The sequence below is a fragment of the Cebidichthys violaceus genome, unplaced genomic scaffold (genome assembly GCF_023349555.1).
Source record: "Cebidichthys violaceus isolate CVI_PGR_0920_01 unplaced genomic scaffold, fCebVio1.0.p SCAF_20, whole genome shotgun sequence".
Lineage (NCBI taxonomy): Eukaryota > Metazoa > Chordata > Actinopteri > Perciformes > Stichaeidae > Cebidichthys > Cebidichthys violaceus.
In genome coordinates, this window is record NW_027176373.1 from 1,194,093 (window position 1) to 1,221,551 (window position 27,459).

The 27,459-nt window shown below is 42.0% G+C and overlaps 1 protein-coding gene across 9 annotated transcripts in view; it reads left to right on the forward strand.

The window, feature by feature from the left end:
* gria4b (glutamate receptor, ionotropic, AMPA 4b) overlaps nt 1-27,459 on the forward strand; it is a 108,654-nt gene that overhangs the window by 55,310 nt on the left and 25,885 nt on the right. For 8 of the 9 annotated variants that reach the window (XR_011103423.1, XR_011103424.1, XR_011103425.1 and 5 more), the window contains 7 exons: nt 5,316-5,500; nt 9,003-9,056; nt 10,131-10,289; nt 13,684-13,851; nt 14,564-14,668; nt 16,630-16,740; nt 24,942-25,148. Coding sequence is in view for 5 of the 9 variants with exons in the window: in XM_068715621.1 (XP_068571722.1) it covers nt 5,316-5,500; nt 9,003-9,056; nt 10,131-10,289; nt 13,684-13,851; nt 14,564-14,668; nt 16,630-16,740; nt 24,942-25,148 (989 nt within the window). In the remaining 4 variants the exon portion in view is untranslated. Of the gene's footprint in view, nt 1-5,315; nt 5,501-9,002; nt 9,057-10,130; nt 10,290-13,683; nt 13,852-14,563; nt 14,669-16,629; nt 16,741-17,987; nt 18,214-24,941; nt 25,149-27,459 lie in introns of those variants that run through there. The other variant, XM_068715625.1, reaches the window with a different exon arrangement.

Here is a 27,459-nt window from a genome sequence, read left to right on the forward strand (position 1 = left end):
TACAGATGATGCTATTGTGTAATGTTTTAGTCTTTCGCCTTCTGATTTGAAAGTGCTTGTAATGATGCTAAATACTTAATGTGCTTTCTTGTAAGCCAATCAAATTATCTTTGGCACAAACTGGACGGTCCCTAAAGTACTGTTGGAATATTCCGTTATTCACCAAAACTCTCACGCGGTGAATGTCTGATGTACAGCTGGAATCACACATTTACGCAGACAGTAGGACCATCATTTTAACTTGATTGTATTTTCACCAAAAAAAAGCATTATGTCATGTAGACCCAACCCGACCCGAACATTTGTAAATAAGTGGCCAAACCCATCCACACACTGGGTTTGCACGGATTCTAATCCACATTCTACTGACTGTTGATTGCAGGAAAAGGAGGCATGTGAAAATAATATTCCATGTTTGGTGTTGTAGGATTTTCACCCTAAAAATCCAGTAACGGTGTGAGAATAGTTCAGAAATAACTAATCTCTATAAACAGATTTGGTATTCATAGGAAGAATCTGTAGGCGACGGGCAAGATTTTGGTGTTAAAAACTCTCCGATTTCCTTTTGTGGATCAGTATTGATTAATCACATTTGAGCAAGTTTTGGTTGAAAGCAGATAAACAGTCTGTGTGGAGAGCAAAAGAGCCAAAATGCATTGACTGAAAAGCAATCTCTGCATCCATCGGCTATCGTCTGATGATGATTTGTACACCTTTGACCGGTCATTCTCGATATTTATGTCAAGAGATTTTAAATGTAAGACAAACAACCTGTTGTGTATTTGGGTGTGTTGCTCTAGCTCTGTCCGTGGTGCTGAAATCAGTGAGCAGCAGCAGCTTATTTCAACTGACTGATGGTTTATTTCTGTGGAAGTTGCTGTCATCCTAACAGTGGGAAACACTGGCTGTCGAGCTTATACTGGATACAACACAGCAGATATGAAAACCATGGTTACTGTCACTAGCTATGGGTGGATGTAATGTACACATGACCTTGAGTTGTATTCCATGCTGCAAGGGGGAAAAAAAATGTTTTTCATGATAGATAAACCATTTTGTTGGATTTCAATTCGAGTTTTCAGTTGTTTGCATACATGTGTTGGTTATTGATTGCAATCGTCTGGTAAATGTTATTCATCCTCCTTTTCCATAACTTGTCTTTCGTCTTTATTGATGTCTTATTCCTATGTTTCTTTCCTTTAGTGTGCTTTACTCATTCATGTTGCCGAACCAGCTTCACATTGTTCTCTTTTGCTGCCCGGTTTAGCACGTTTCTGCACAAGCATTTTGCACAATCCTTAAAACCACAAGGCCTTATTTCCTCAATTCTGCAGGAAAAGCAGAGGCAGAAACCGCCCTTGAGATTTTTTTTATTATTTTCTGGTATTTCTTGTGGAGTTTTTGTACTACAGGCGCTATTCAAGAAGTGTGAGTAGGCGTGTACTCGGTGTCTGAAGTGGCAGACATGCATATTTTAAAACCCTCAAATATGTCATGAGGACTTCTGTCTTTGTTGGAGGGTATGAATGTGTCTGTGCGCGTCAGCATGGCCTGACGTACTTGTGTTCTGTTTGCGCATGCGAGTGCTTTTCAGAAGGCTTTTGGGTGCAAGCTGCAGCACTTTGGCCTGAGGATTTTTTTCACACACAGGGCCAGGCATTCATCCAGTATTGACTATAATGTAGAATCAGCCCACGCATGGCCGAGCTCAGTCAATGAGCGCCAGTCTGACTCCCTGCATCAAAGCTCCAGAGATGCAAGGGGCTGGATACTGTAGCGCTGGAGTGAGTGCTGTTCCTTTTAGCTTTCCCTAATTTCCATAAGTACATACACACTCTCACATAGGGAAATATAATAAATAAAGGTAAAAAAGAGAATCCAGGAAATGTTTTGTGGGAAGAATTAATGAAGAGGAAAACATATGCAAAGATAGAAGAATACAAATAGAATAAGATGAAATATAAAACAAATCCAGAAAATGTTTTTGTAGAGGAGAGGAGAGGAAATGAGGAGAGGAAAGGAGATTTAAGTATAGGAGAGGAAACTAGGAAGGAGGAAAGATGAGGAGATGAGGGGAAAGGATCAAGGTGAGTGGAAGGGAAAGGATAGGAGCATAAACAATAAGGGAGGAAAGGAGAGAGGAGGAAGGAAGACTAGAAGGAATGAGAGAATCTGAAACAAGGAGGGGGGGGGGGGAAACGAGAGGAGAAGAAACAAGGAGATACGGCAGAAAAGGAGATAAGAGTAAATAAGAGAACAGAGGAAAGGAAAGGAAACAAGAGAGCAGTAAAGGAAAGGAGAGGAAATAAGCATGGGGGAAATGGAAAAATAGAGGAGAAAAAAACAAGGAGGGATAATGGAAAGGAGCGGAGTGGAAGCTAGAAAAGACGACGTAAGAAGAGAGGAAAGGAAATGAGAGGATAGGAGAAAACAAGGAGATTAAAAAAAGAGACAATAAAAAAGGAGAAGAGGATACATGAGGTGAAGAAAAAAGAACATGAGAAATGTGGAGAGGAGAGATGAGAGGAGCCAAAGAGGAAGTAAACGGAGGAACGGAAAAGCAGATTGACTGGTAGCAACAGTGTGTTCAGGCCATGACGAATGACTCATTTTCAAAGCATAAGCCTCTTTATGTACTCTCCGAAGAGCAAGAGGTGAAAGGAAAGGACTGGCTCGATGAGAAAGGGGGAAGGACGGAGGCTCTGAAGACAGACGCCGACAATATGCATCGCACCGGAGGCTAAAGAAGGGACAGCAGGGAGGGGCGGTTAGAAAAGAAGCAGAAATCGCACACACATAAGCCCAGATGTGCACTTACTCTCCTCTCCCATCCAGTGTGCAGCTCTGCTCCAATCAGCGCGACGTGCGCTAGTCTGCACAGTTGCCCGCGGCTGTGTCTTTGACGCTGATACTGATTGCGGCTGGCTGCTGCTCCACATACAGCCCCGGGGCTACACATTTATCAGCTGGTAATCAGCTGGCTCCTCGCACGCTTTACTTGCCCTGACTGCCACCACTGCGCTTTCCTGTCCATGCCCTGTGTACACCATGCGGCATGATAGGACATGCCATAGATAGTGAACAAGCAACTCACTCCAGCTGCAGATTAGTATCTGGTGAGATGGTGGTTGTAACAGTGTGGATTGTAACTAAAGAACATGCAGATATTCCTTGTTTTATAGTTAGATGTCTTCTATATGGATCATCATCTGGTGAGATTGCTGACTTTTCGCCTGGGACGTGTTAGCTATAGCCTCGGTGTTTTTGCATTATGGCATATGTGTAGCCCTCATGTGCCTCAGTGGCATTGCATACATTGCATCATGCCTCTTCCCTTAAAAGATTGACTCCACGCCAAACCAAAAGGATAGCAGCACACCAGTGTAACGACATGTTTCACGCTAACGGGGAGCCAAAACAGTTGCTCATTTGTAGCAGAAACAACTTCAGTCGATGCAGTCAATAGCAGCAAAGTAGCTGCAGCTATACCACAGGGAGTCATTTTTATCCAAGCCTTTGGCATCCCACCCTGCACCGAGCCGCTCCTTTATGTTTTGTATATTTATCGGGGACCCATGTATGAGCTGCGATAAGAAGAAACGCGTTGTATCAGATTGAGCCGCCAGCTCTTGTTGGACCCAGCTATCTCCTCTCATTTCCTGTCATCCCTCTAATGTCCATTTTATAATAATGGCAGAAAATAAAACTCAGAATGTGCGCCCCAAAAGTCATAGAGGTTCATCAAAGCGCATTGTGTTCTTTTCTAGCTTTCGCAACATGCAATCCCGTTTGTCTTTTTTTTTTTTTTTTTTTCATAAGTGAGAAAATGAACAATAACCGCGTTCCGTTTTGGGGTCTGGCTTCCCAACAGTTCAAGCCAAAATGTCATGAACCAGGTCTTCCTTTAGGGGTAACTGAGGACATTCTGTTACATGCATGTGTGAGCACGTGTGTGTGTCTTGTCAACCAGCAGTCTCTCCTGGCACCAACATCCCTCTAATGGGGAGCGAGAGGCTGGGGAGGGGATAGATCAGGTGGAGAGGGAGCCTGGTTTCCAGAGCACAGGTTAATCCTCTAATTGGGAGCAAAGGGAGACGGGTTGCCAGATTGTGATTGCTACCAGGAGGGGCAGTTTAAGGGGGACATCTGTTCCTGCTGGAGAACAGCCGCCCTCACAGCTCCCTAGTTTTCTCTCTGACACTCATCTTCTTGATACACAAACCTGACAGCGAGGGTCTCCCCCCCTCCCCCCCTCCCACCCATCAAGAGTCTAGTGCCACATGCGACTCATGGAGACTGGACGAAAAGCCAGGATCTGGTTGGAAAAACATAAAAGCTTTAGAGGAGATTTGCTTCAGCACAGCTTCTTTTAGATTGTAAAAGAGGTCTTGCCAAGGATGTTGTGTCAACTGAAGCCAGTTTGCGAGTCAAACCAGCAATTATAAGCAATATGTGTTATCGCTTCACGTGACCCAATGTGCCATATTTCATCCAGGAAGTATATCCGCCTCAGTTTAATCAGTTAACATATCCGAGAGTTGTTACGCTGACAACTCAAAAGCATTCAAGGAGCACTTCATGTTATTGTAACAATAGAAAATAGATCCAGATCTGCGTCAAAATACACCCATAGACAACCATGCAAAATGTTGCATTGATCCAGTGGGAGTGGGTCCCTACCCAGTTTGTGTCTTGCAAAGTTCACACCAGCGTGGCGATGCATGTGATGCTCTACTGCTGTTGGTTCCATGCAAACCCACTGATTTAAAAGGTAGAGAAGAAGAAGAGCCTAGATATTTAGGACGAAAATACCTTCAGCGCATTTTTAGGCGTCAAGAAGACACGCGATGTGTTCACTGAATGAAAGCACACTCGCAAGAAAATTGCAAGGCACCTTAATGAAATACTTTGCAAAAAGTAGTTTCGATGCTGCAGGGATAAAGTATTTTTGTACTCTCATTCCCTCAATAAAAAAGCAAATTGGATTTTAAATTATTGCAGGATATAAACTGTAGCAAACCAACGCTTATGATACTTAGACGTTTTGTTCAGCAAGATAATCTTCACAAGTGAACACCACTTTTATGATTGTTGAAGCGTAAATGCACTCATCAGAAGTTCCCGTTTACATAGAGAAGAGTGTTACAGCAAACACTAAACTAAGTTAATGAGCATACTGAGCTCATCTTTTTAATGGATGGTATTATTATGCATTATGATCCAGTAAGTGAATAGATACTCTTGCGTTGTGAGAAGTTACGTTTTCTTCCCCGCCCCTCTTTGATGTGACTTCTCCTTGTGTCTGTCTGCATCAGGCTACGCCATCCTGCAGGCCATCATGGAAAAGGCGGGACAAAACAACTGGCAGGTCAGCGCCATCTGCGTCGAAAACTTCAACGATGCCAACTACCGACGGCTGCTGGAGGATCTGGACCGGAGACAGGAGAAGAAGTTCGTCATCGACCTGGAGGCGGAGAGGCTGCAGAACATGCTGGAACAGGTGACGTCACCATGACCTCATGTGTTTCCTGTTCAAAAGAAGCATCAGTCATCTTTGTCTTGTGTCTGGTTCAGGCGAATGTTAAAGCCTGTTGTTTATTTGAATCAGCCACTGCAAAAGTTGAACTAAATTGGGCTCCAACATGGAGGCAATTCATTACAATTACAAAATGTTCCTTTTTTCCTGGGTTGATTCTGTGTAATGTAGCCTGCTGCACATGCTCATTAGTGTCTTTAATGAAAGTTTTCATGGTTTAGAAATTCATACTTGGCCTTGTTTGAGGTGTCCACGTTATACACTCTCTTTTATAATGGAGCTCAATGGGGAAAAATGCTTTTTTGGGCCACGGCAGACTTTCTATGTTGTGGAACAAATAGGCAACATGGCTGACCTCTCATGCCATATCTTTATCTTTTGATACATCAATGCAGTTTAGAGTCAAACGTCCTGGTTCAACTTTTACCTAACATTCTTGCATTGTATTTGTGCATTCAGGATTATAACCGATTAATGTAATTCCTCTAAGTAAAGTGGTTTGCATAATCGGCCTCTGGAGAACGACGCTCTGAGTATTCACCAGATCTCAGCAGTTAGCTTACCGACTGCAACCTTATCTTCCCTGATAGCACTCATGATCAAAACTATGAAATCGAGTTCCAGTTGTTATAAATCAGAATTATCCTCCAACAATGTTTTTCAATGGAGTCAAGGAAAATAAATGCAGAGGCCACTATGTGATAGGTGATGATGGAGAGAATATGTGTTCCTTATATATTAGAATGAGAACGACAAATGTAATGAGACATTTTGTGTGTACCTTCGTACCATAGGATGAGCAAAATCACATAAATTACTAACTTTTTTCCCCCCCGTTCTCTGAAATTCAATTACATGATCCTAGAAACTGAATACCTGCAAAGAACAGAAGTTAATACTTTGCACACTTTACTCACTATTTGTTTGTTTGTTTGAGTATGCTTGTGCTAATTAGAAAGTTGTGAATGTGAAAACCGTCTGTTTGGATCTCCGGTGGTGTTAGTTGGCATAAGCACACTCAGAATATGATGTGCGCCTTGCTCCTCCCCTTCACCTCCTCATCCCACCATCCTTCCTCGGGGCAACTGGTGTCTCTGTAATTGTTCAATTATTCAGGAAATCTCCACTCTGACATCTGTCATAGTTCTAACAATTTACTTTTGCAGATGTGTGGAAGAGAGTCTATTCGCCCCACACAGCAGCAGACTTCCTGCTCCCTCCTTATTTGCTCAGATCTCATAAGTAGATGCGAAAGTCATATTTAGAGCTTGTGGGATGATACGCTGTTTTGTTCAGGCGGTTGGTCCGAGTCACTGCCAAAGACATGAACAAACAATTTTAGCCGGAATTCATTCCAACTGTCATCCTGTTCATATTTGCATCTTGCCAAATGTCTCCTGATCCAGGACAAGGATTTGAATACATAATTGGGCCTCATTAGCTGCTAATTAACAGCACGGTCAGCACATATCAAAGCATATAAGCAACCAGATGTTATTTTGAATTTCGGAGCCTGAGAGCATCTCTCAATGCAAACCTATTTCATTTACAGATGGGAATGTAATTTACTGACAGCTAATTGGCAAGTCGTACAAGCTGTATCATAGCGGCAAATTGATTGGCTTAAAGTTAGAATTAAAATCCAAGACGTCTCAAAAGTAACTGATTGTTACCAAAAGGTACTATTAAGCCCCCTTCAGACATGCAGCTTGGTTTGTAATTAATTAGTTAATTTACTTTATTTAATCTTAATTTAAATATGAGAGTCAGAGATAAAGATTAGGAATCTCTTTTCTAAAGGTGACTTGACGAGGACAGGCAGCATCAGCATGAAAACACAGACAGAAAACACAAAAGGGGACAAAAATTTAAAGGACCTAAAATCTAAACAAAATTTAAAAACATTGACATTTGAAGGAATCTGCTATTTTTCTGTGACAGACCAACAACTGCCTAATTTATAAATGTATCAGCAGTGTTTCATGTTGGTTTCATATCTGAATAAATGGCAAAGTCACATTTACTTTAAAGTCACCAGGTCAGATCCGTAACATTTCCAGCATGACACAATTGTCTGAATCGAATGTCACCACATTAACACTAAGGCTGCAGCAGCACAAGGTCAAACATGCTCGTCTTGTTCTGCTTTTTAAAGAGCAACGTTATAAGTGTGTCACTTAATCATCAACTCGCATGCACTAAATAATCTGCTCGATAACACGCTGTGACAGAGACGATTTTTGAGTTGTTGAGGAGATTCTTCTGATATCCGGTCCGTCTGTTGAAAGGATTTTTTTCTCTCACAGTGCAGCACAACCGCAGTAATAATCAGACCAGCGCTTCCATGCTCACTGCATGGATGAAAATGTAAATATTCCAGCAAAACACGCACACCCAGTGTGTGGGCAAATAGGAATTAAACAAGAGACCCAACTTATCGTCTCATCATTTTACGCTTCTGCACTGTAGGACATTATGAAAAAGGCTTTAGCATCAGATACAAGATTAAAATTGATAAGAAAATGTAGAGTGCGATTCACTGTGATTTAATAAATTAAGGATTTAATGGAAAAATAGATTCCAACAGAAAACGCTCATCTTCCTCCTTATCATTATTTTCCAGCTCACCGCTGCTCTCCCGCAGCGACGCCGCTCCCTCTCTCAGCAGATGCCAAATATCACATGTGGCTCTTTCCGTGACGGTCCTGTCATCAATATGAACATTTACTGCAAAACAATGCCAAGTCTGAAAAAGAGCTTAAGTGCTTGGATTTTAAGGACACAAATAACCGTTAAACAGGTAGTATAAGATCAGTAAACTACACACAGCGTTGTGTTTGTTAAACCAGACACAAATTTTCTTTCTGGTTTCTCAAAAACTGAGAACATGTCTTCATTTTACGTAACCGACATGCTTTTCAGCTGACTAAATGCAAACCATTAGATGAATGGAGCCTTTAATACAAGTAATCTTTTAATCTCGCATATTGCAGCTGTGAGCATTCACCAACAGCAGGGTTTCACAACCTTCTGCCCAGGTCTTGGCCAAGCTTTTTTGTCAGATGTCTGGATGTCCAGTGGGGTTTGCCAGCAGGTGTCAGCTCTCATAATCAGTTTTTATCACCAAGATGCAGCTCTGTGGTTGCGCTCATATATATGTGTGTGTGTGTGTGTGTGTGTGTGTATGTGTGTGTGTGTGTGTGTGTCAGAGTGTCGAGAAGCATTGTCATGTCTCCGGAAGCGTGAAGTGTTTACTTCCTCGGTGAGATGCTGACATGACGACCTGTTCATTTGTTTAGACATCCCATCTTCTACGTATTAAACCTTGACGTTCCCACCGTGTCAAGACACACACACAGGCGCGCACACACTCGCCTGTCCCATGCATCATTTCATGTAATCAACGTATGTTTGTGCTGTATTATCCAGTCGGATTAACGCTGAGCTCTGCTCCGCCTCCTCACAGATCGTCAGTGTCGGGAAACATGTCAAAGGCTACCATTACATCATGGCCAACCTGGTGAGGGGATATGACTTCTCATGGTGTACTTGTTTGTTCTTTCTTTCTTCTCATCATATCTCTCTTGCCATCTCATGAATTCGCACTAGTCCATTTATCGAAACAGTGTTGTGGCGTTGACTGTATCTTTAAAGGGCTGGCTATAGGAACAGATGCTAAAGCAGATAAAGGACACGAATCAGCAGGATTCACTGATACTGGACCAAAGTGGTATTTTCTGTCGCCTAATCCTAACTAAGTTGTTTATTTTGAAAAGACAGTATAGGCACGTAACGAGCGGAAGTTTGCACGTGCATAACTGACGCTAGAGGTTGTGGAGGGCGTCATAGTTTCAAGGGCCGCTGACCAAGCTGCAGTATTATACAGCCTCAAACATCCACGTCATCGTTCTTTGCTAAATTTCATGCTAAAGATCAGCCGGAGCAGAAGTTAGGCTTTCAGCGGTTAGAGTTAATCACATCAAGTGTGTATCTGCTAAAGTTACGGTACATTTGGAAGAAATCCCCCTCTTTGATTTACTGTCCCTTCACTGCAGCTCAGCAGGGAAACAACAAAAAAAAGCAGGTTTTGTACAAAAACAAAAATGTTGGAAGATGTTTGCTGAAGCCTCATATTACATTTGCTCCAAGGCATTTTTTTATACAAAATAAGGATTGTGGATTTTGTCCCCCACCTCCTATTGAAATCTTGTTATGACGGCTTCAGGGCCATTATGGACAGCAGAAAATACAGCAACTAGGAATTCTATCAGTGTACATACGAGCATGTGGGTATTGTATACAGGCAGACTTGAAAAAAAATATGCACATATCCTTTAATGTAAGAACTGTTCCGCCTTCAATTCCTAACCATGGAAGTTATTGAGGTCTGACACCTCTGAAGGCTTCCAAGGACCACGATATGTAATATACTGGTCCTGGATAAGTTGGATCTAATTTTTTACCTGCTCTTATTCCCCTCATTTACACAGTAGTTTAGTGGTACTTCAGTGTTGGCCATGCTTTGAGTGTCTTGCCCAAAAATATAATGCCATCCCTGGATTCAGTGTGCTCTTTCCCCTTGTTGCCCCTCAAGGGTTTTAAGGACATCAACCTGGAGCGCTTCATGCACGGTGGAGCCAACGTGACAGGTTTCCAGCTGGTCGACTTCAGCAACCCCATGGTCATCAAACTAATGCAACGCTGGAATAAGCTGGATCAGAGGGAGTACCCGGGCTCGGACGCCCCACCCAAGGTATGCAGTCTCAAAATCAGATGACATCAGATCAGCGGTGCAACGTCTTACTGTGATGTGGTCCTGCAGCTGTGAGCTGGGATCCTTCTGAAAAAAACTCTGGTGGAGGGGGCAACAAAAAAGGAAACATCAACTTCACGACACGATATTATTCATGATACACAAAAAATACTAATTTGATGATACATGCGCAGCATTAGGTAAAAAAGCTAAAAAAAATACCAACGTAAACTGTTTCCAGGGGACACAAAGTGATGCACAGGCAGACAAAATCCATGGCAACAACAAAGAAGTCCCAGCTGCGTACATCACTTTGTAGTTGTTTCTTCTGTTGCTTGTGTTGTGTGTGTGTGTGTGTGTGTGTTTGCAGTGCGTTGAGCTCTCAGGGCCACCGTACCTCTTGCATCAAAAACGTGGGTGTTCAGAAGTCAACACTCAAATCCCATTTGTGAGCTTTCAGGTCGATTTCAAATCTCTACAGTAGGATTTTGAGACTGTAGTGAAATGAGCTGGAACCAATGGCTACCTGGAGTTTGGGACGTGGATCAAGAACGGATGACATGTGTTCGAAGAATAGCGGGCGGTCGTGTAAATGACATGCTGTTTGTAGTGAATGGGCTCAAATATGCAAAGCCACGGCCCTTCGATGATTCCTCTGGGGTGACTGGAGTTGTTGCAACGGCGAAAAAGAAAAAAAATAGCGGATGCAGCAAAGAAAGTAATAATATTTCAAAAAAGGACGGTGTCAGATAAGATGAAATGGGTATGAATATATAGCAGCAGCATGTTTGCAAGGTGTGCAGACAGAAGCAGCATCTTGATGCAAAAACTAATGAATAACAAACTATGATAAAATCACATTCAAGAGCGTGTGCGGACGAGGAACAGGCGCCGTCATCATCGGCAGCGGCAATCTGCTCCGCTTTGTCCACCGCTGTCATCTGCAGAGACGTGACGGACTGACCCACTTTAGATTCTTTTCTGGCACACGGATCGCAAATGGCACTGGGGCAAGAAGGCATCGCGCAATGGTGTTCAGCAAACCTCGCAGATTTGTATCCAGCAAAGATTTCCATTTTAAAAACCAGATGCAGTGGAGTGAAAATGGTGCGAGTCGAGCAGTGTGTGTGTGTGTGTGTGTGTGTGTCTGATGGATTGGGGGTGGTTCAAATTAAAAGTTTACACCACAGGGCGATATCATATGAGGGTGTGTGTGTGTGTGTGTGTGTGTGTGTGTGTGTGTGTGTGTGTGTGTGTGTGTGTGTGTGTGCGCGCATGTTTATCCCCACTCCATTTCTTGATGAATTGCTCTCTCTCCTAAAAATCCACTCAGACTAAATTACTCTGCTCCCTATTACGTTTGTCCACAGCCCGAGCCACAGTCAGCCCTTCTTTCTAGTAATATATTAACACTACCGGTTAGTTTGGCCCTTCCTCTGGCACGTTTACTCACTTTGCAAAGACAAATGTTATGTGTAGTGTCTGTAAGTTCCAGGAATCTGCAGGTAGTGAACTAATGAGCCCTTCCTTTACTGTACTGTGTGAGAGCAAGCTTTAGGGACTTGGTATTACCATGTGATCTATCTCTGCACACGCTACCTTGACAGTGACATCTGATTAAGATCTTTTTGAACGCCTGGTATTAATATGCTTATTTGCTAAGCATTTTTTTTTCTCTGTGTTTTATTAAGCTTTATAGTCCCGGAAGTTAGAGAGTCTTGAGCTTATTTCACAGTGAAATATCAGTGGTGTACAGTGACAAGAGGTGTTTGAATAAAATCCTTTGCATTTGATCGGACCGCTAAAAATGGTGTTATATGAGGAGGATGACGAGGGAGTAATGAAAGGCATACTTTGCAGATTTTCAGCTGGCTCTGTGTCACTGCAGAGAGCGGGCAGCACATGCAAAAGGCGGCCGGTCTCCCTCCATGCCACCATCGCCCGAGCTCCCCGCTCACCCGCCGGTGAAACTCATTTGGTGTCTTTGCGTCATCCAGCGGACGTTCATCTGCACGTACTGCCTGCACTGCAGTGAACCAGAGCCAGCTGACAATCTGCAAAGTTTTCCTTTGCACGCATTAGTTTTTTGGGGGGTTTTTTCGCCCACGGAAATCCAAAAACATATCTCTCTTCTTATCTCTTCATATCGCTCGTTGCCCAAATCATTTGATTGGAGGATTTTCTGTTAACGCCCCAGGGTGCAGGATGAGTCACATTTGAAACCATTTTGCAGAAAGAGAAAAGAGAGGGAATTGTTGCGGATTTCCATGTAAAATGAAAGTCTTATTTGCATTAAATTGGCATATAACATGAGATGAATGAACAACTCACACAGGGACACAGGATTAAAACTAGGAAAATACATTTTATTTAAGTCTGGCTAGTTAAGTCATTTGACTGCAGAATGAATCTACTCCCTCACGTCAACCTGTCCATGTTCATTTATCTAATAGCAGTGAAGATGGTCTCGAGTCATAGTGACAACCTGCACCTTGGTTGTGTGTGTGTGTGTGTGTGTGTGTGTTACTTTTGGGCAGCTTGTCAAAGAGTAACAGGGGGATAGAGCGCAGCAGTCTCTGTAGAGAGCCATAATGTCACAGTGAGCAGTGGGCTAATGAATCGGATTCATCCCCCGGCCGGAGGCAAAGTTAATGAACTCCTGCTAGCCGGGATAATTAATGCCAGACTGCTACTCGGCTGGACTAAACCTTCACCTTTTCCCTTTCTTTTTCCCCCGCTCGCCCTCCTTCTTCCTGCCGTTTGTCACTCACTGAATTAATTTTCTGCCACGCCGGAGGTGAGTTTTAGGGAAATCTATGGCCTTCCTGACGGAGAGAGTGATTCTTGTAGATGCAAATAATCAGAGACCACTCAAAATCTTCGTGTCAAAGACGGATTAGGGGAAATTGGGAGGCTTACACTGTGGGTAAAAATGCTTCTCTCCCGCTTCTCCTTTCCATTTCCAGAAAATAATGGGCAGAGTAAAAAAAGCTGCAACTTCTTGCAAAAGCCAGGCCGTTACAACATACTGCTTGGCCCTGCAGAAACTCAGCGTGCTCTCAGAGGCTGAGGAGATCTGACCAGCAAATATTGCAGAACATTTTGTCCGTCCAGCTAAATCAGCATTTAATTGGCCGCATACCTTTTCTTAGTGTGTGTCCCCAGGCACCGTATGTACCCAAAACAGACCGAGAAGAAGGTTGGCCTGCAGGTTACGAAGACTGTAATTTACAAATCACACGGCACATTCATACCAGGCTTTTATCTAAATCTAATAGGCCAGAGTTGAACCATAATTCCTACTGCAGTGTGTTCATGTTTCAGAAAGCTGCACATAACCCAACAGTGCCCACCCGCAGTGAAGTCTATCTGACCGCCTCCTCTTGTCTCCCAGTACACCTCAGCGCTGACATATGACGGGGTGATGGTGATGGCCGAGGCCTTCCGGAACCTGCGCAGGCAGAAGGTAGACATTTCCAGACGGGGGAACGCCGGCGACTGTCTGGCCAACCCCGCCGCCCCGTGGAACCAAGGCATCGACATGGAGCGTACTCTCAAACAGGTGAGCGGCTAAAGGATACGACTTCACGCGTTGATCTAGACTGATCTTCTGATTCAACTTACTTCCAAAAACCTTTGTTCTACTACTCCATAGTACAAAAAGCAAACATGGATGAGAACTGCTTCTCGTTTGCATAAAGTCGAGGTGAACTTTAGCTATCTGGCCAGTTGTTCGCTAATTGGCTGGGTAGCTTTCTCACTCCACCGTAGTTCAAAGCTACACTGGTTATAGAAAAAGAGCCGCACAAAGATGCACTCATCTGGGGATATCAATGAGCCTTCCTACGCTGTGGCGAGTGTGTGGATGAAGCATTAGGTTGTTAAATTTTACTCATTTACTCTCATATACGCTTTGTAACTTTACTACTCCGCTGCTCGTTTTAGTCATTACTGCCGTAAGTCTGTTTGTTTTATACGAAAATTAGCCTCTTACGACCATCGCAATGGAAGCGGCACACACAAAAATGGCCGCCACTCTGACCCAACCTGCTACATTGATTTGAAAGGGAATATCCGTTCTACTCCTATTATATTTCTATTGTCGAAGTATTCTTTCTTGTTTTCCTTTCACTCGTATTGATTTGCTTTTTTTCGCTGTAAAACACCCTGTGAAAAGCTGCTCCATTACAAACTCTTTTGGTAATACATTATATTTCAATCTTTCTGTGGAGTAATTGAATAATATCTGCCGCTGTTCATATCATTGTGTGCAGGTCCGACTGCAGGGATTAACAGGTAATGTCCAGTTTGACCACTATGGCCGCAGGGTCAACTACACTATGGACGTGTTTGAACTGAAGAATAATGGACCCAGACGGGTAAAACATCACACCACACTGCCTCAACATTTGTGTGTTATGTTTTATATTTGTCCAAGTCAAGTCAGTAGTACTGCATAATTTAGCATACATATTATTTCCCCTTCTGTCATGTGAAGTATTTAGGGGTTGGGACGACACAGACAGTAGTGTGGCATTTTCTATCATAAGGTGGTTGTAAAAAAAAGAAATTCAGCCTCTGCTGGCGTCTCTACTTCTGGTGTGCGAGGATGGATGTCTGTTGACGAAATTCAGGGGAAAATGGGAAAAAGAAAGAGAGAGAGAGAGAGAGAGAGAGAGAGAGAGAGAGAGAGAGAGAGAGAGAGAGAGAGAGCACTTGTGAGAGTGATGGCGAGAGGATGAAATGAAATAGAGAGCAATCAAGGTAGAGGCAGGGAAGGGGGGAAGGGGGGGGGGGGGGCTGAGAGGAGTTCCCATCAATCAAAAGCTGCTTTGGCCTGTCTTCCTGTGCACAGCAAGGGTCCTGTCAGGACACGGTGTGTGTGTGTGTGTGTGTGTGTGTGTGTGTGTGTGTGTGTGTGTGTGTGTGTGTGTGTGTGCGTGTGTGTGCGTGCATGTCAGTCATGGCCTCTCTGCTACATTTTCCATGTTCCTCAATCATCCCAATGTCCCAACACACAGGAGGGTATCAGCCAATCACAGCTCTTCGTTCCCCACGGCTGCTCACCAGCGGCGTCCAACCAGCAGCCAGCTGGCTCGTTCAACGTCACGCCTCCCTCTGACTTATAGCTGCTTGTATTTGCTGTCAAAGCTCTTTGTCTATTATAATATCTATACATCACTTTGACACATTATTGGTTTTGCAGATATTGGTTGTTTGTTAAAAATCACATATGGGCAAGAACCAGCGCCATTTTCTCCGCCTCCTCTCGATAGACAGAGGGTGCTCATATTGTGACCGCAGCATATCATGTCTGTCAGTTCCACTCGGTCAGTTTGACCCTGAAGGATTTCTGGAAGACGACAGTAATGTCGGCTGAACATGAAATAGCTTTTGACAAAAAGAAGCAGCACAACATTGAGCTTGAAATTGGAATGCTGCATGAGCGCGTTTCAGGCTGGGTAGTAATTCAACATCACCACTTATTGTCTTTAAATGGAATCTCAGCATGATGAAAACATGTTTATAAATAACCAAAAGATTTGTATGAAAGTAATGTTTGGCTTTGGAAATAGCAGTTTGAAAAAAAAGAATCTACTCACTTGCTGCATCCAAGCTTTAAACCATGAGTTTTAAAGATCTATAAAAAAGCTAAATTACAAAGACTTCTTTGAGTTAAGATTATTTTATCAAACCAGAAAGAAAAGAAAACATAATCATGGCCACTCTGTGAAAAACATGAACCAACAATCGGGATCCTTACGAGCATCTCTGGGTTTGAGAGTCGAGAGGGATGTGTTAAACTACAGTTCATTATAAACTGTCATTAGCTGGAGACCCAGTGTAATTATACAATACCCTTGAACTCTAACTGTTATTGAAAAATTGGTTCGGGTTATTTCATGCCTAATACTGTTAGCAATATATTCCTGTTACCCCGGCTGACGTTATATACAAGTCTATATCCATATAGGGGCAGAATACAGGTATTTACACTCAAGGAAAGCTTTCTTTGTGTTTTTATTTCACATCACATTGCAATAGCCTGTTTTAAAGTGAATTTATTATTATTATTAATATTAAATATTGAAGCTATAGCTATGTCTTGGTGTAAGCAGACCGGATGGTATACAGCAGATGATAGAACATTCATTACAACCATAATATCCTTGCGACTTGACTTGGATGCACAAAAAAAAATGACTTGCAAGCATTTCTGACTTGAACACACACACACATACACACACACACACACACACACACACACACACACACACACACACACACACACACACACACACACAAACACACACAATCTCATACTGTGTTTTCCCGGCAGATCGGCTACTGGAACGATGCAGACAAACTGGTGCTGATCCAGGACTCTCCTCTGCTTCCAAATGACACTTCTGGCATGGAGAACCGCACTGTTGTCGTTACTACCATCATGGTAAGAGACCGCCATGCGCTCGCCAACACACACACACACACACACACACACACACACACACACACACACACACACTTTTGTAGTGCAAGAGGACTTTATTATCTAGTACATAATCTTGTTTTGGATATGCAGAGTCAGGAGGTTCAGTGGCTACATGTCATAAGCCTCCAACATCAAAACCTGCATTCACAATAACCTGACATTAAAGTATGGTGGTCAGCCGCACTGTCTCCTCCTTGTAAAGCACCTCAGTTTTTAAGGAGGCGCTTTACAAGTATTACTACAGAACTCTCAGTATTTGCACTTTAACACAGTTTCACAGCTATTCTTACTGAATCTTGCATTCTTGGGCATTTGTTCTTGTTTGATGCTGTGTTTTAGCGTTGATGCAGATATAACGTAGACACGCTGTAATGCGCAGAATCTACCATGACCTTTTTTTTTTGTTGTTGAGCTATTTAAAAGCGTTTTGTTGCCAGCCTTTAGACCAGAGAGTAAGTTGTTTTCTGCCATTTTTGCTCAGACACAACATCAACATTCTCACTGGGATAAATTCATCATAAAAAAGGTTAGAGAGACCAATTATCCGGTAATAGTAGCTTCTATAGAACAGAATACAGGAGCGGCAACAAGATTTTGTGGCGTGACAAGATAAACTCAACTCAAAGGTCCCCTTCTGTAGCCCACATTTCATCACACATAACTCCTTGAACTTCACATATCCTAGGATGAATAGTCAAAATAGCCAACTGTGAACCGATGAAATTCGCATGGATGGTCAGATTTCAGCTTTTTACACACCCCTGAAGGACGTGATGTTGTGTGCTGTGACTGACTAGAATTCATGCTTTGATGCAACATTATCAGTAAGGAGACTCTCTATTACTCAAATAGAAGACGTCAACAAACCATCATACAACTCCAGAATCAACTACTGTCACTTACATTCTCTTGTATTGCACCAGTAAACATCTCAAAAAGTAGTCAAACAGCTGCCGTTACTGCGATTTTTGGCTGTCATTGCACAAGATGAAAGAGTTCATAAAAGAGTATTTTTTACACATGATAGAAATCAAAGGCCTTTTTGCATGGCTTGTCAATCTCTGGCTGTAGCAACGACTCTTCTTGACAATGGCTGACTACAGTTAAAGCAGCCGAATTATGAGCGCACATGTAGCAGCTGAGTGGAGGAGGGAAGGAGGTGGGAATGGAGAGTCACAGCTCAGCACAATCCTCCCTCTTTTCAGCCCCTGATGAGGAACCCCATTTTAAGAAACTGAGCCCCCAGTTGGACGCAAGCAGGATATGAAAGCCCTTAATGGCAGAGGGATGGACACAACAACCCGAGCCAAAATGAAGCCCTAAAGACTCTGGGCGAGAGGAGACACACGGCAACTTTGTTAATGGACACCCTGTTCAGAAAATGAGCAAGAAATGGAGCCACTCAGAGCTGTAATGGAGCCCCCCGAGAGGAAAATGAAATGCAAATGGAGGCAAAAAAAAAAAAGACTGTCTTTTTTTTTTTTTTTTAAGGACGGTGCTTGTGGATGGACACCCATTGAGGCTAAAATGGGTTCCTAACAGCACAGTGTCTGTTTACTAGCATTAACAAGCTCCCGCTACACCTGTTTGTGTGTGTTTAGAGTCATACATTGTCATGCCCGGTGTGTTTGTGTGGCCAATCACAGCTTGAATCCCCATCCTGATTTTGAATTTGTAATTTTTTTTTTTTTTTGCAAAATGGACCCTGAACTATAAAGTGAGGCGGGCACCAGAATGTGATTATGTATCATGTCTAACTGAGTTCCTGTCTGCTCTAAATCTGTCACTTCCTCTGACTACCTGCTCCCCCGTACAGTACATTACGCACTCAGAGGGCTTCCTGTAAGCTTTAAACAGCTTAGAAAGACTAATGCTCTCATAATCACCCCAGTTCATATCCATCACGCTTTTATGCAGCATGATATTATGGTTACATTATGACGGCTTTCTTTCACTCCCGCGTTTAATGTTTGCGAGAGTTATGTTTGTTTAAACTTTATGAAGTGTCCCAGTGTTATATTGCAGCAAGGCTGAGGAACTCGTAAGCAGCAGTTATAAAAGAGCACTTCAATATGTCGGGAAAGGCTCTCGTTTGTCATCTAGTGTAGGCTAGTTGCCCTCTGGTGTCAGCGTGCGAATAAGCTAGATATTCACAACCCGGACCTGTCTTGGTACTGTATGCACTGCAGTGAAATATGTAGCAATGTTGTTGTGTGACAGTAGACTTAATGGAAAATAGTGCAGAGAGTTAACACACCACATCCCGGGGCTTCTCTCAACTTGAACTTTAAAGAACCTTGTCAGTCTTTTGTACAAGAACAAAAACAAAAGAAGTAGCGACGGGATCGTTGTCGATTTTCTGTCACGTTTATGTGAACATGAGCGCAGACGGAATCTGAGTTAGTAGTGAGTTAGTTTGTGCATATGTGATTTTTTATTTTTCTATAATCTAGTTTTGTCTTTTTAAACATTTCCCCACACATTTCAGCTGTGTGTTGTATTCTGCTAAAGATATTGTTGTTTTAGTCGCCCTTGTTGTGATGTGACGACACACTAGAGTTCTGCACTGGCCTACAGCCCCAGACCCGAACCGTGGCCCGTACACGTACCACCTGGTTTTGATCATTTGAGACCCAAACTTCACCCGAGACCTGAGGCTCTATTTTCGTTATTACCGCCCCAAAGACAAAGTTATATGCTTGGTTTTTTTTAAAGTTTTCTCACAAATAAAAAATGATCTTACCCTTCCCCAAGCTTTACAACAAGGCTACTGCTGCTTGTTAGCCACCGGTTTTTATTTTGAACCTTATAGGTAGTTTTTGATCGGGGCGAAGGCCGTTTCAGAACCCAACATTTAATTTCATTAGGCCATGAATAGATCTGCAACCCCCTCATGATCTTCTTTTGTCCGGTGGAATTTTATTAGTAGTGTAAATAGCTATTATATGTCTTTAGCTAAAAGTGTTTATAGACATCAACGATGACTCATGTCTTCCTGGAGGTTAGTGCGTTAACAGTGAAGTTCCCGCAGACAAGGACAACGTTTGACTGTCATCGCATTGGCAGGACAAGGCTGAAAGCTTTGATGAAGTGTGTCTTTGGCTTCAAACCCATCCATTGCACTTTAAACCTGGCACACTGTCAACCTACCAGAGGGCAAACAAGTACAGACAAGGTCCTGCTATCATCATGTTTCTGTTAGCCTTTGTTCAAGGAACTCTTGAGGGAGAAGGACGTGTTTTGATTTTGTGGATTGAGACTATTTTGGCATCCCAAATCCATCCTGAAGATACAACTACGTAGATGTTTTAGAGCACATTGGGCCTCATCCAAGAACCTCTCGTATGAACAGATTTGTTTTTCAGAGGCATGATGATTTAAAGAAATACTTTACTCACCCTGTGTTACCTTGAATTCTTAAAGAACACTTTGGGTTTCTTGCAACGTCCGCTGTGAATGGAGAATCAAATCAAAAGCAAAACAACATGAATCATATAAAAACATCTGCTTTCAAATGTTTCACAACTCATGCAATATAATCCAAGTCGTATTTATCCAGTCGTATACTCACTACTTCCCAAACGTAAATCTTTGCTAGAACCTTACTACATTACACTCACAGAGGAGTAGCGCAGCGGTGAAGAACCTGAGATCGTAACACACACAGAGGAAGACTTCATTCTCCGCTCAAGTAGACATTATATCTTTACGTAGCAAATAGTTGTTTGCTTACAAATCTTTCTGCATTTAAGAGCGTTTGCTGAATCCAACTAGAAAAGAAAGAAAGAGAGGTGCAGGGACTGTTGTATGTTTGCGGGATCATGGATGTTAAAAAAGTAACTGGCAAAAATTTGATAAAATTAGATGGTAATAATTTAGTGATTTATAAAATAATAGTGTTTTTCACCCATGCTTTAATTTTCCGTTTTACTTCTGTTTATTCGTATTGCTGCAAGTACAAACAGTGAGTACTGCAAGTATTCAGGTTGTGTATGAGGATGAGGTTCAGCTACAACAGCATTCATTAAAGCACCTCGGTGATCTAAAACCCTTGACAAGGCCGTAATGTCGCCCTGTAGCAGCCGGTCAAGTGCACTTCATGTAAAAAAAAAAATATATATATATATATATAATATATATTTATTTTTATTTGTGCTTTAAATTGTATCCCTCTTTTAATTGTCATACAACCACATTAAATTAATCAATTAAATATTATTATTCATGCCTCAAGTGGCTGCTGATGACTGAGACCCAGAATGAGTCATTTACTGAGACGCATTAATCTGTTTCTGCTTCATAAAATGTTGTTTTTGTGCCCAAGTTATTGTAAAATATGCAACATAATTTTGCCGCTTTTCACTCCTCATATTCAAACTGAATGTGCACTAGCTTGATTATCTCACATAACTCAAACACAAAACCAAAACGGTCAGTTTCTAGGCAGCCCAGTCAAACAACTCTAATGTGGGTAAATACAGTGTGTGTGTGTGTGTGTGTGTGTGTGTGTGTGTGTGTGTGTGTGTATGTACCTTTATTTACATATGTATGGATTTGTGTCATGACGTGGGCCCTATGATGTGTGTATGTGTTTTAATGGCATGTTTAATTAGTCTCATTAGGCAATGATTGAAGCAGTGTGGTTGGGATTATTGACCGGCCTGTCAGCCCTGCTGGCCTTTTGCTGTGAAGACCTCTGAAGCACTGCTCTCTTCTCATGCCAGAAACACTGACTGCATCCTTTATCTCTGCTCCTCTGGCTGCCAGCACTGTCATACGCCCCGCTATCATAAATCACGTGGATTAGGGCCGTCTTCCCCCTCTGATATACGTCCAAAACATCCGCCACTTGTAAATAGAGTCTTCATAATTAAAGTGGTCGAGCTTCGTTAAAAGCGTATCAGGAATTCCATTTTTCAGCCGTTGTGAATTTTGTTTTGTTTTGTTCGAGTCGTCAGTAGAAGAAAACGTGGTATTGCTTTGCATGAAGTGGTAGGACAGTAAAAGCCATCATGTGTAGAATTTGTATTCTGATGATCCTTTTTTAGTTTTTCTATTAATTCCAGTGAAAATCATTGCAGTCTGTATTGTGTTCCAACTATTTTTTTTACCTGATTGGATCTATGGATTGCTGCCTGCCACACTGTCTATTTTGATTCTACCACTTGACCTTTTCAAATACTGTCGGAGCAGTTCGGTCCCGATTGAGTTGGCGATAACCGTGTAGTTTAATCTGGAGGCAACGAACACTCCTCGAGCAGTTACTTCGTCAGACTGATGCATCCGCTTGCAGCGCAGCCGCACAAACTCACGTTATGTTGATAAAGAAGTTAGTCGATGATTGGCATTTTGAAAATCATGACACGAGCCACTGCAATCTGATTTCATGCTGCACATGGCGGTAGTTTCCACACGGCGTCAGGAGAGTTTGTTGCCTCGATGAGGAGTTGCCGGTGTGCAGCCTGACGCCTACGGCTCCTCATCCGACGGCGTACAGTGGCTGCTCTCCCTAATTCCATTAACCTCAAACTGATCCACTGTCCCAAAAAAAAAAAGAAAAGCTGAATTGATTTTTTATTTTTTTTTGTTATGTAGATGTATTATAGCTGAATAATTGCTGTCAGCGCTGACCACGCTTCACAATGAAGCCACCCTGCTTTATATGTTATAGAGGCAGTAGGAAATGTTTGCAATAGCAGTAACTTAATAAAGCTCTAATACGCTATTAGCAGTTAGGCTGACATCATTTAGATAAAATTACAACCGGAGATGATTTACATGCGTGCGTCTTGCGCTGTGAGTCTCTTGTGGGTACGTGTGATATTTGAATCTGGTGCATGAATGGAATTACAAAAACAAACAGACAGCATCAGACCCTCAGGGACCCCAAAGGCTCCAGGTTCAACCCAGCTAGAACAAAAAAAAATTAACCAAAATTTCACATCACATCACATTAGGGCGCTTGCAGAAACGCACAATGCCACATGGTTGGTTTAGGTAACAAAAAAACTTGGTTTAGGTTAGAAAAAAGATCTTGGTTTGTGCTGAAATAATAATGTAACAACATGACTAGTGTAAATAAGTCTCGTTTCTTAAGTCATGTCACGTAAAAAGCATAACTACGTTTCGGAATAGGCATAAAGTTACTGTGCTTTTATTTTCACACGGGACACGAACAGCGGTCTCCTGGGTGAATGTACTGTTTCTTTGACCCATCCATCAAACCTCCCACCTTTCCTCGGACAACGCTCAATTTACTTCGTCACTTGCTCTGTGCGTCGTTCGTTGCACAACGTCATTGCTCGGACCGAATGCAGAAAAGTTGACATTCAATTCCATGGTTTGTAGAAACAGTGCAATGCCCGGCAGCCAGGTAATTGTTTTAAATACTGCAAATTTGTTTGGAAATATGTTCCCCTAACAAAGAATATAAACTTTAGGTTAGGTCCTGCATTTTATCATCTTACCTGTTTTGTAGAAGTGTGTGTCAATCTGGATTTGAACCTTTATTTTTGCAGTTTGTTTTCTGCTTACGTGGCAGTGCATATTCCTCAATACATTTTACATTTGATCAAATTACCACAAACAATCTAATACACAGCAGGATAGCTCTCCAATATGGAAGGATCAGAGATTGCAATAACTACAATGTGCAAAAATACAAAATTATGGATATTTTATAGTTAAAGGTTATTTTGTATGATCATTTTGGAATAACCTTTACATATAATTTCAATTCACTCATTATTAATGCATCATAACCCACAAATAAAAAGAACATTTTTGTGTTGAGTAAATTCTGCAAGGACCGAGCTTAAATACCGCTCTATAATTATATTTGTGTGCTACAGCACCATGTTGGGAATCATAAATTCTGATGTCTTATTTTGACAGGAATCTGCTAACTTTGTGCCATCATTATGTTGTGCAGTCGCATTGTGTTGTGCCGCGGGCTCAGCTGAGCATTTGCATTCTCTTCCCACTGAGGAGTCTTTTGGTTTACCTTGCTTTGGCCCCGGGCAATGTCAAAAAAAAAACAACACATCTCACAATAAATTGCTGCCGTTCGCAACATGAAATCCGCTGCCTTCCGTGACAAAAGTAATTTGCTTGGAAATATGAACGCAGAAAGCAGGCAAGGTTTACTCTTAGAACAGCGAGTCGAGTGATCTATAACCTCCTGCTGGTCACAGTGTACACTGATGTAGCCACCCCTGATTAAAGTGTACTAAGTGTTCAAGTCGAGTCGAGTCAGGCTTGTTTGGTATGAAGTCATTCAGTCTGACTGCAGCTCATTTCTCATTTCCCTACAGTTCTATGTCAGCCTCCATTTCTGCTCAGTCATGCTTTCCTTCCTTCTCTTTGAGTCTCTTTGTGTCATGCATCCACATTAACACTTTTCTTCCCCACCTCCCTGCCTAAACCTCAGTCTGTGCTGTGTATATGCAGCGTTAGGCTGTCATCGTGATTACACATGCGTCCCTTTCTGCTGTTCGCTAAATTATCTCCAAGCAGTTGGGATCAAGTTACGTTAAAATCATTACATTTAAAGCTGCGCTGTGATTTTAGTTTTCTCTGGTAGTAGAAAAGGACATGTTTAGTTGGAGAGATTCAGGGAGGGAGAGTTTGGTTTGAATTACGAGTTCCTGAAGTAAAAGTGTTTTTCATTTTCTGCAGATAGTATTAGGAGACAGTTGGATCACTTCCACACCCTGAAGGGACATGAAATCCCCCCCCCAGTTGAATCATTAGTTCAAAAGATGAACGACAATGTCAAAAAATTGTAAATGTATTTCCTGCCTTATAAAACATTTGAAGCCTACATTGTTTACGTCCTTGTTTGCAAGGCAGACATGTTGTTCTGCTGCATTTCTATGTTTCGAGAGGTGCCACTGCCACCAAATGTCTTTCAATGAAGTAGCATGAAACCATCAGCAAAAACACATCATGCTTGTGCATAACCAAACGGGGGCCTCGCTCATCAAAACATTGCTCCGCCGCACTCCCAGCGGGTACCTTTAACCTCAACCCTGGTTGGTATTAATGCTGCTTTTCATTCTGTTTTCTGTCGGTGTGTCAATGGGCCATTGTGCGAGCCCTCATGTCCGTGTGTCTGTCTGTCTGACGGTTTGGTTCACTGGTTATGGTCCCTTGTGTAGGAGGGTCCCTATGTGATGCTCAAGAAGAACTGGGAGATGTACGAGGGCAACGACCAGTACGAGGGATACTGCGTGGACCTGGCCTCGGAGATCGCCAAACACATCGGCATCAAGTACAAAATCTCCATCGTTCCTGACGGAAAGTACGGCGCCAGGGACCCAGAGACCAAGATCTGGAACGGCATGGTCGGGGAGCTGGTGTACGGGGTAGGAACCTTTGTGTCTTTTTTTTTATACTCTTTGGCTGACAGGAAGTCATTATTCTCCAAGCTCCCGAAAGCACTATGTTGAACAGGAACGAGCTTCTCATCTAAGCTGACTCATCTCATTCAAACTTTAATTTGTCAGTAAGATTCAAGATGGTATTTAGAGACAATTTCAGGTCTTCTTCTTATGCGTTACTGCTAATAATAAATGGGTATGGCAGCTTGGCTTTTGACAGAAAAATTGGTTCTTAAGGCAGAAAATGGACAGAAATGAGTCATCAAGTCCTGTTATTCATTTAAACTGTAAGCAGAGGCTTCCATAAAAGCAAAGATATATTAAATGGAACAGTTTGTTCATAATTTGTTATTCCAATGACCTTTTAGGAACATAATAAAGCCATAATGACATATCCTAATGCATTTATGCTTGTTTAAATGTCAACATGGAAACAACTAATCATAAATTCTTAAATAATAGCCAGTATTAAAGTTATGGCCAGCACAAATAAGTAAAGGCCTTTAAGAAACATGTGTTTAAAGAAGAAACATAGCTCACATAGTTAATTGAGCTTAATAGGCCTTTTTAATAGCACTTATTCCATACAGTCATGTATGGAATAGTACAACAGTCATGTCATACTCACCAATCTTCTACTTTTTTTCATTTTTTGATCGTTGCAAATGTTTCAAAATTAAAAAGCCAACCAGGAACATGAGTGATCATGCAGTGTCGGCTGGGATGCTTTTATTGTGAAACATTACAAAGTGTTCGAGAGTGAAAAACGGCAAAATTGTATTGCAACTAGAAATAATGAGTGAATGTAAACAGTGTTTCTGTCGGTGAAGAGAAGCTAGTGATGGAATTAGTGCTGATGAAATGTACATTGACCTGAATTCATCAAGACAACAGGTGAAGTGTTCAGTTTGCATCAACAGGAAATGAAAAGAGCAGCAGATCAGAGAGACATCTTAATAAAATGTGATGATATAACTGCTGGTTCTGAAAAACGGCCCGCTCCACTATTCAATAATATAGAGTAAGTTAAAAAAGACTGTAAAATACTGTATAATAAAGCTTTACAGAAGGTTTAACTGGACAAGGAGTCGCTGTACCAACAGTATTTCTTGATCTACAGAGTTTTCATTTAATCTCTGTTTGAAGCGCCTTTCCTGTTTTATGTTTAACGTGTTGATAATTAAACCCACCTGACATGAAAGTGTAAACAGGCCAGCAGCCTCTGATGGTATTAATGCGGGCCGGAAGCATTAGAGCTGAGCTTATGGAGGGGGTTAAAGAAGGAAAGAAGTGGTTTGGAGCTTGTTAAAGAATCTCTGAGGTGATGATTTTGATGGAGATGAGCGAGGTGTCTTTCTGCTGCCGACCTTGCAGTGGGATCAAAGGCTATGCAAGCATGCGGTTTCAGGTTTGGGATGATGTTGGGAGTTCAAGGCCTAAACAAATATGAAAGTGAGAAAAGAGAGGAGTGCTTGAATGTTTTTGGGGACTAATACAGAATAGAAAGAATGACAAAATGCTCACTCACACTGAATTTAGGTTAATTTTAGGTTGCATTGATTTGTATCTGTCCCTGCTGTGTCACTGATAAAGACCATAGAACAGTAGTTATTTAACCTTTGTCCAATTTTTAAATTGGCTTACATGAGCAGCAATAGAAATGAGTTCAGTCCAAAAAGAGAAACCAGAGTTTTTCTAGTCTTTTTTTTTCCCCTGATGAGATAAGTGGCCTTTTCACATAGTGGCATTTTCGTCGCGCTGCCTCTTCGGTGCTGCAGTGACTCACTGTGAAGTCGACGGCAGCGAGTGCGAGGAGATGCACAGTTCGGGATGTGTCAGGACTGATCAAGCAGTACACTGCACTTTTGGTGTAAAGACTAACCAGGTTGGTCCAAAGCACAGGAATAAAAAGTGCCGCTGTGCTATTTTCATCTCTTTAACAAGCACACTGAGCAGAGACACGTCCTGTCCTAAAGCTTTGCTTTGAACGGAAGACATGATGGGCAAAATACCTAAACTTAAATCAGGAATACTTAGGATCAGGTCAGAACTGTTTATTGTCGTTACACATACAAGGATTTTGACTCGGTGAATGGTGCATAACAATAAACACAGTGCAATAGTAGTAAGTATGATACTCCTTTATCCAAGTCTAGTTGTCATCAGACAATTTTTGGACTTTAATCCTATCAGTCCCAGACCAAAAAAATCTAGATCAAATAAAATAAATATCTATTATTTTGTACTAATTGTTGCAAATTAAACATACATTTCCACATGATTACGTTCTTTACTT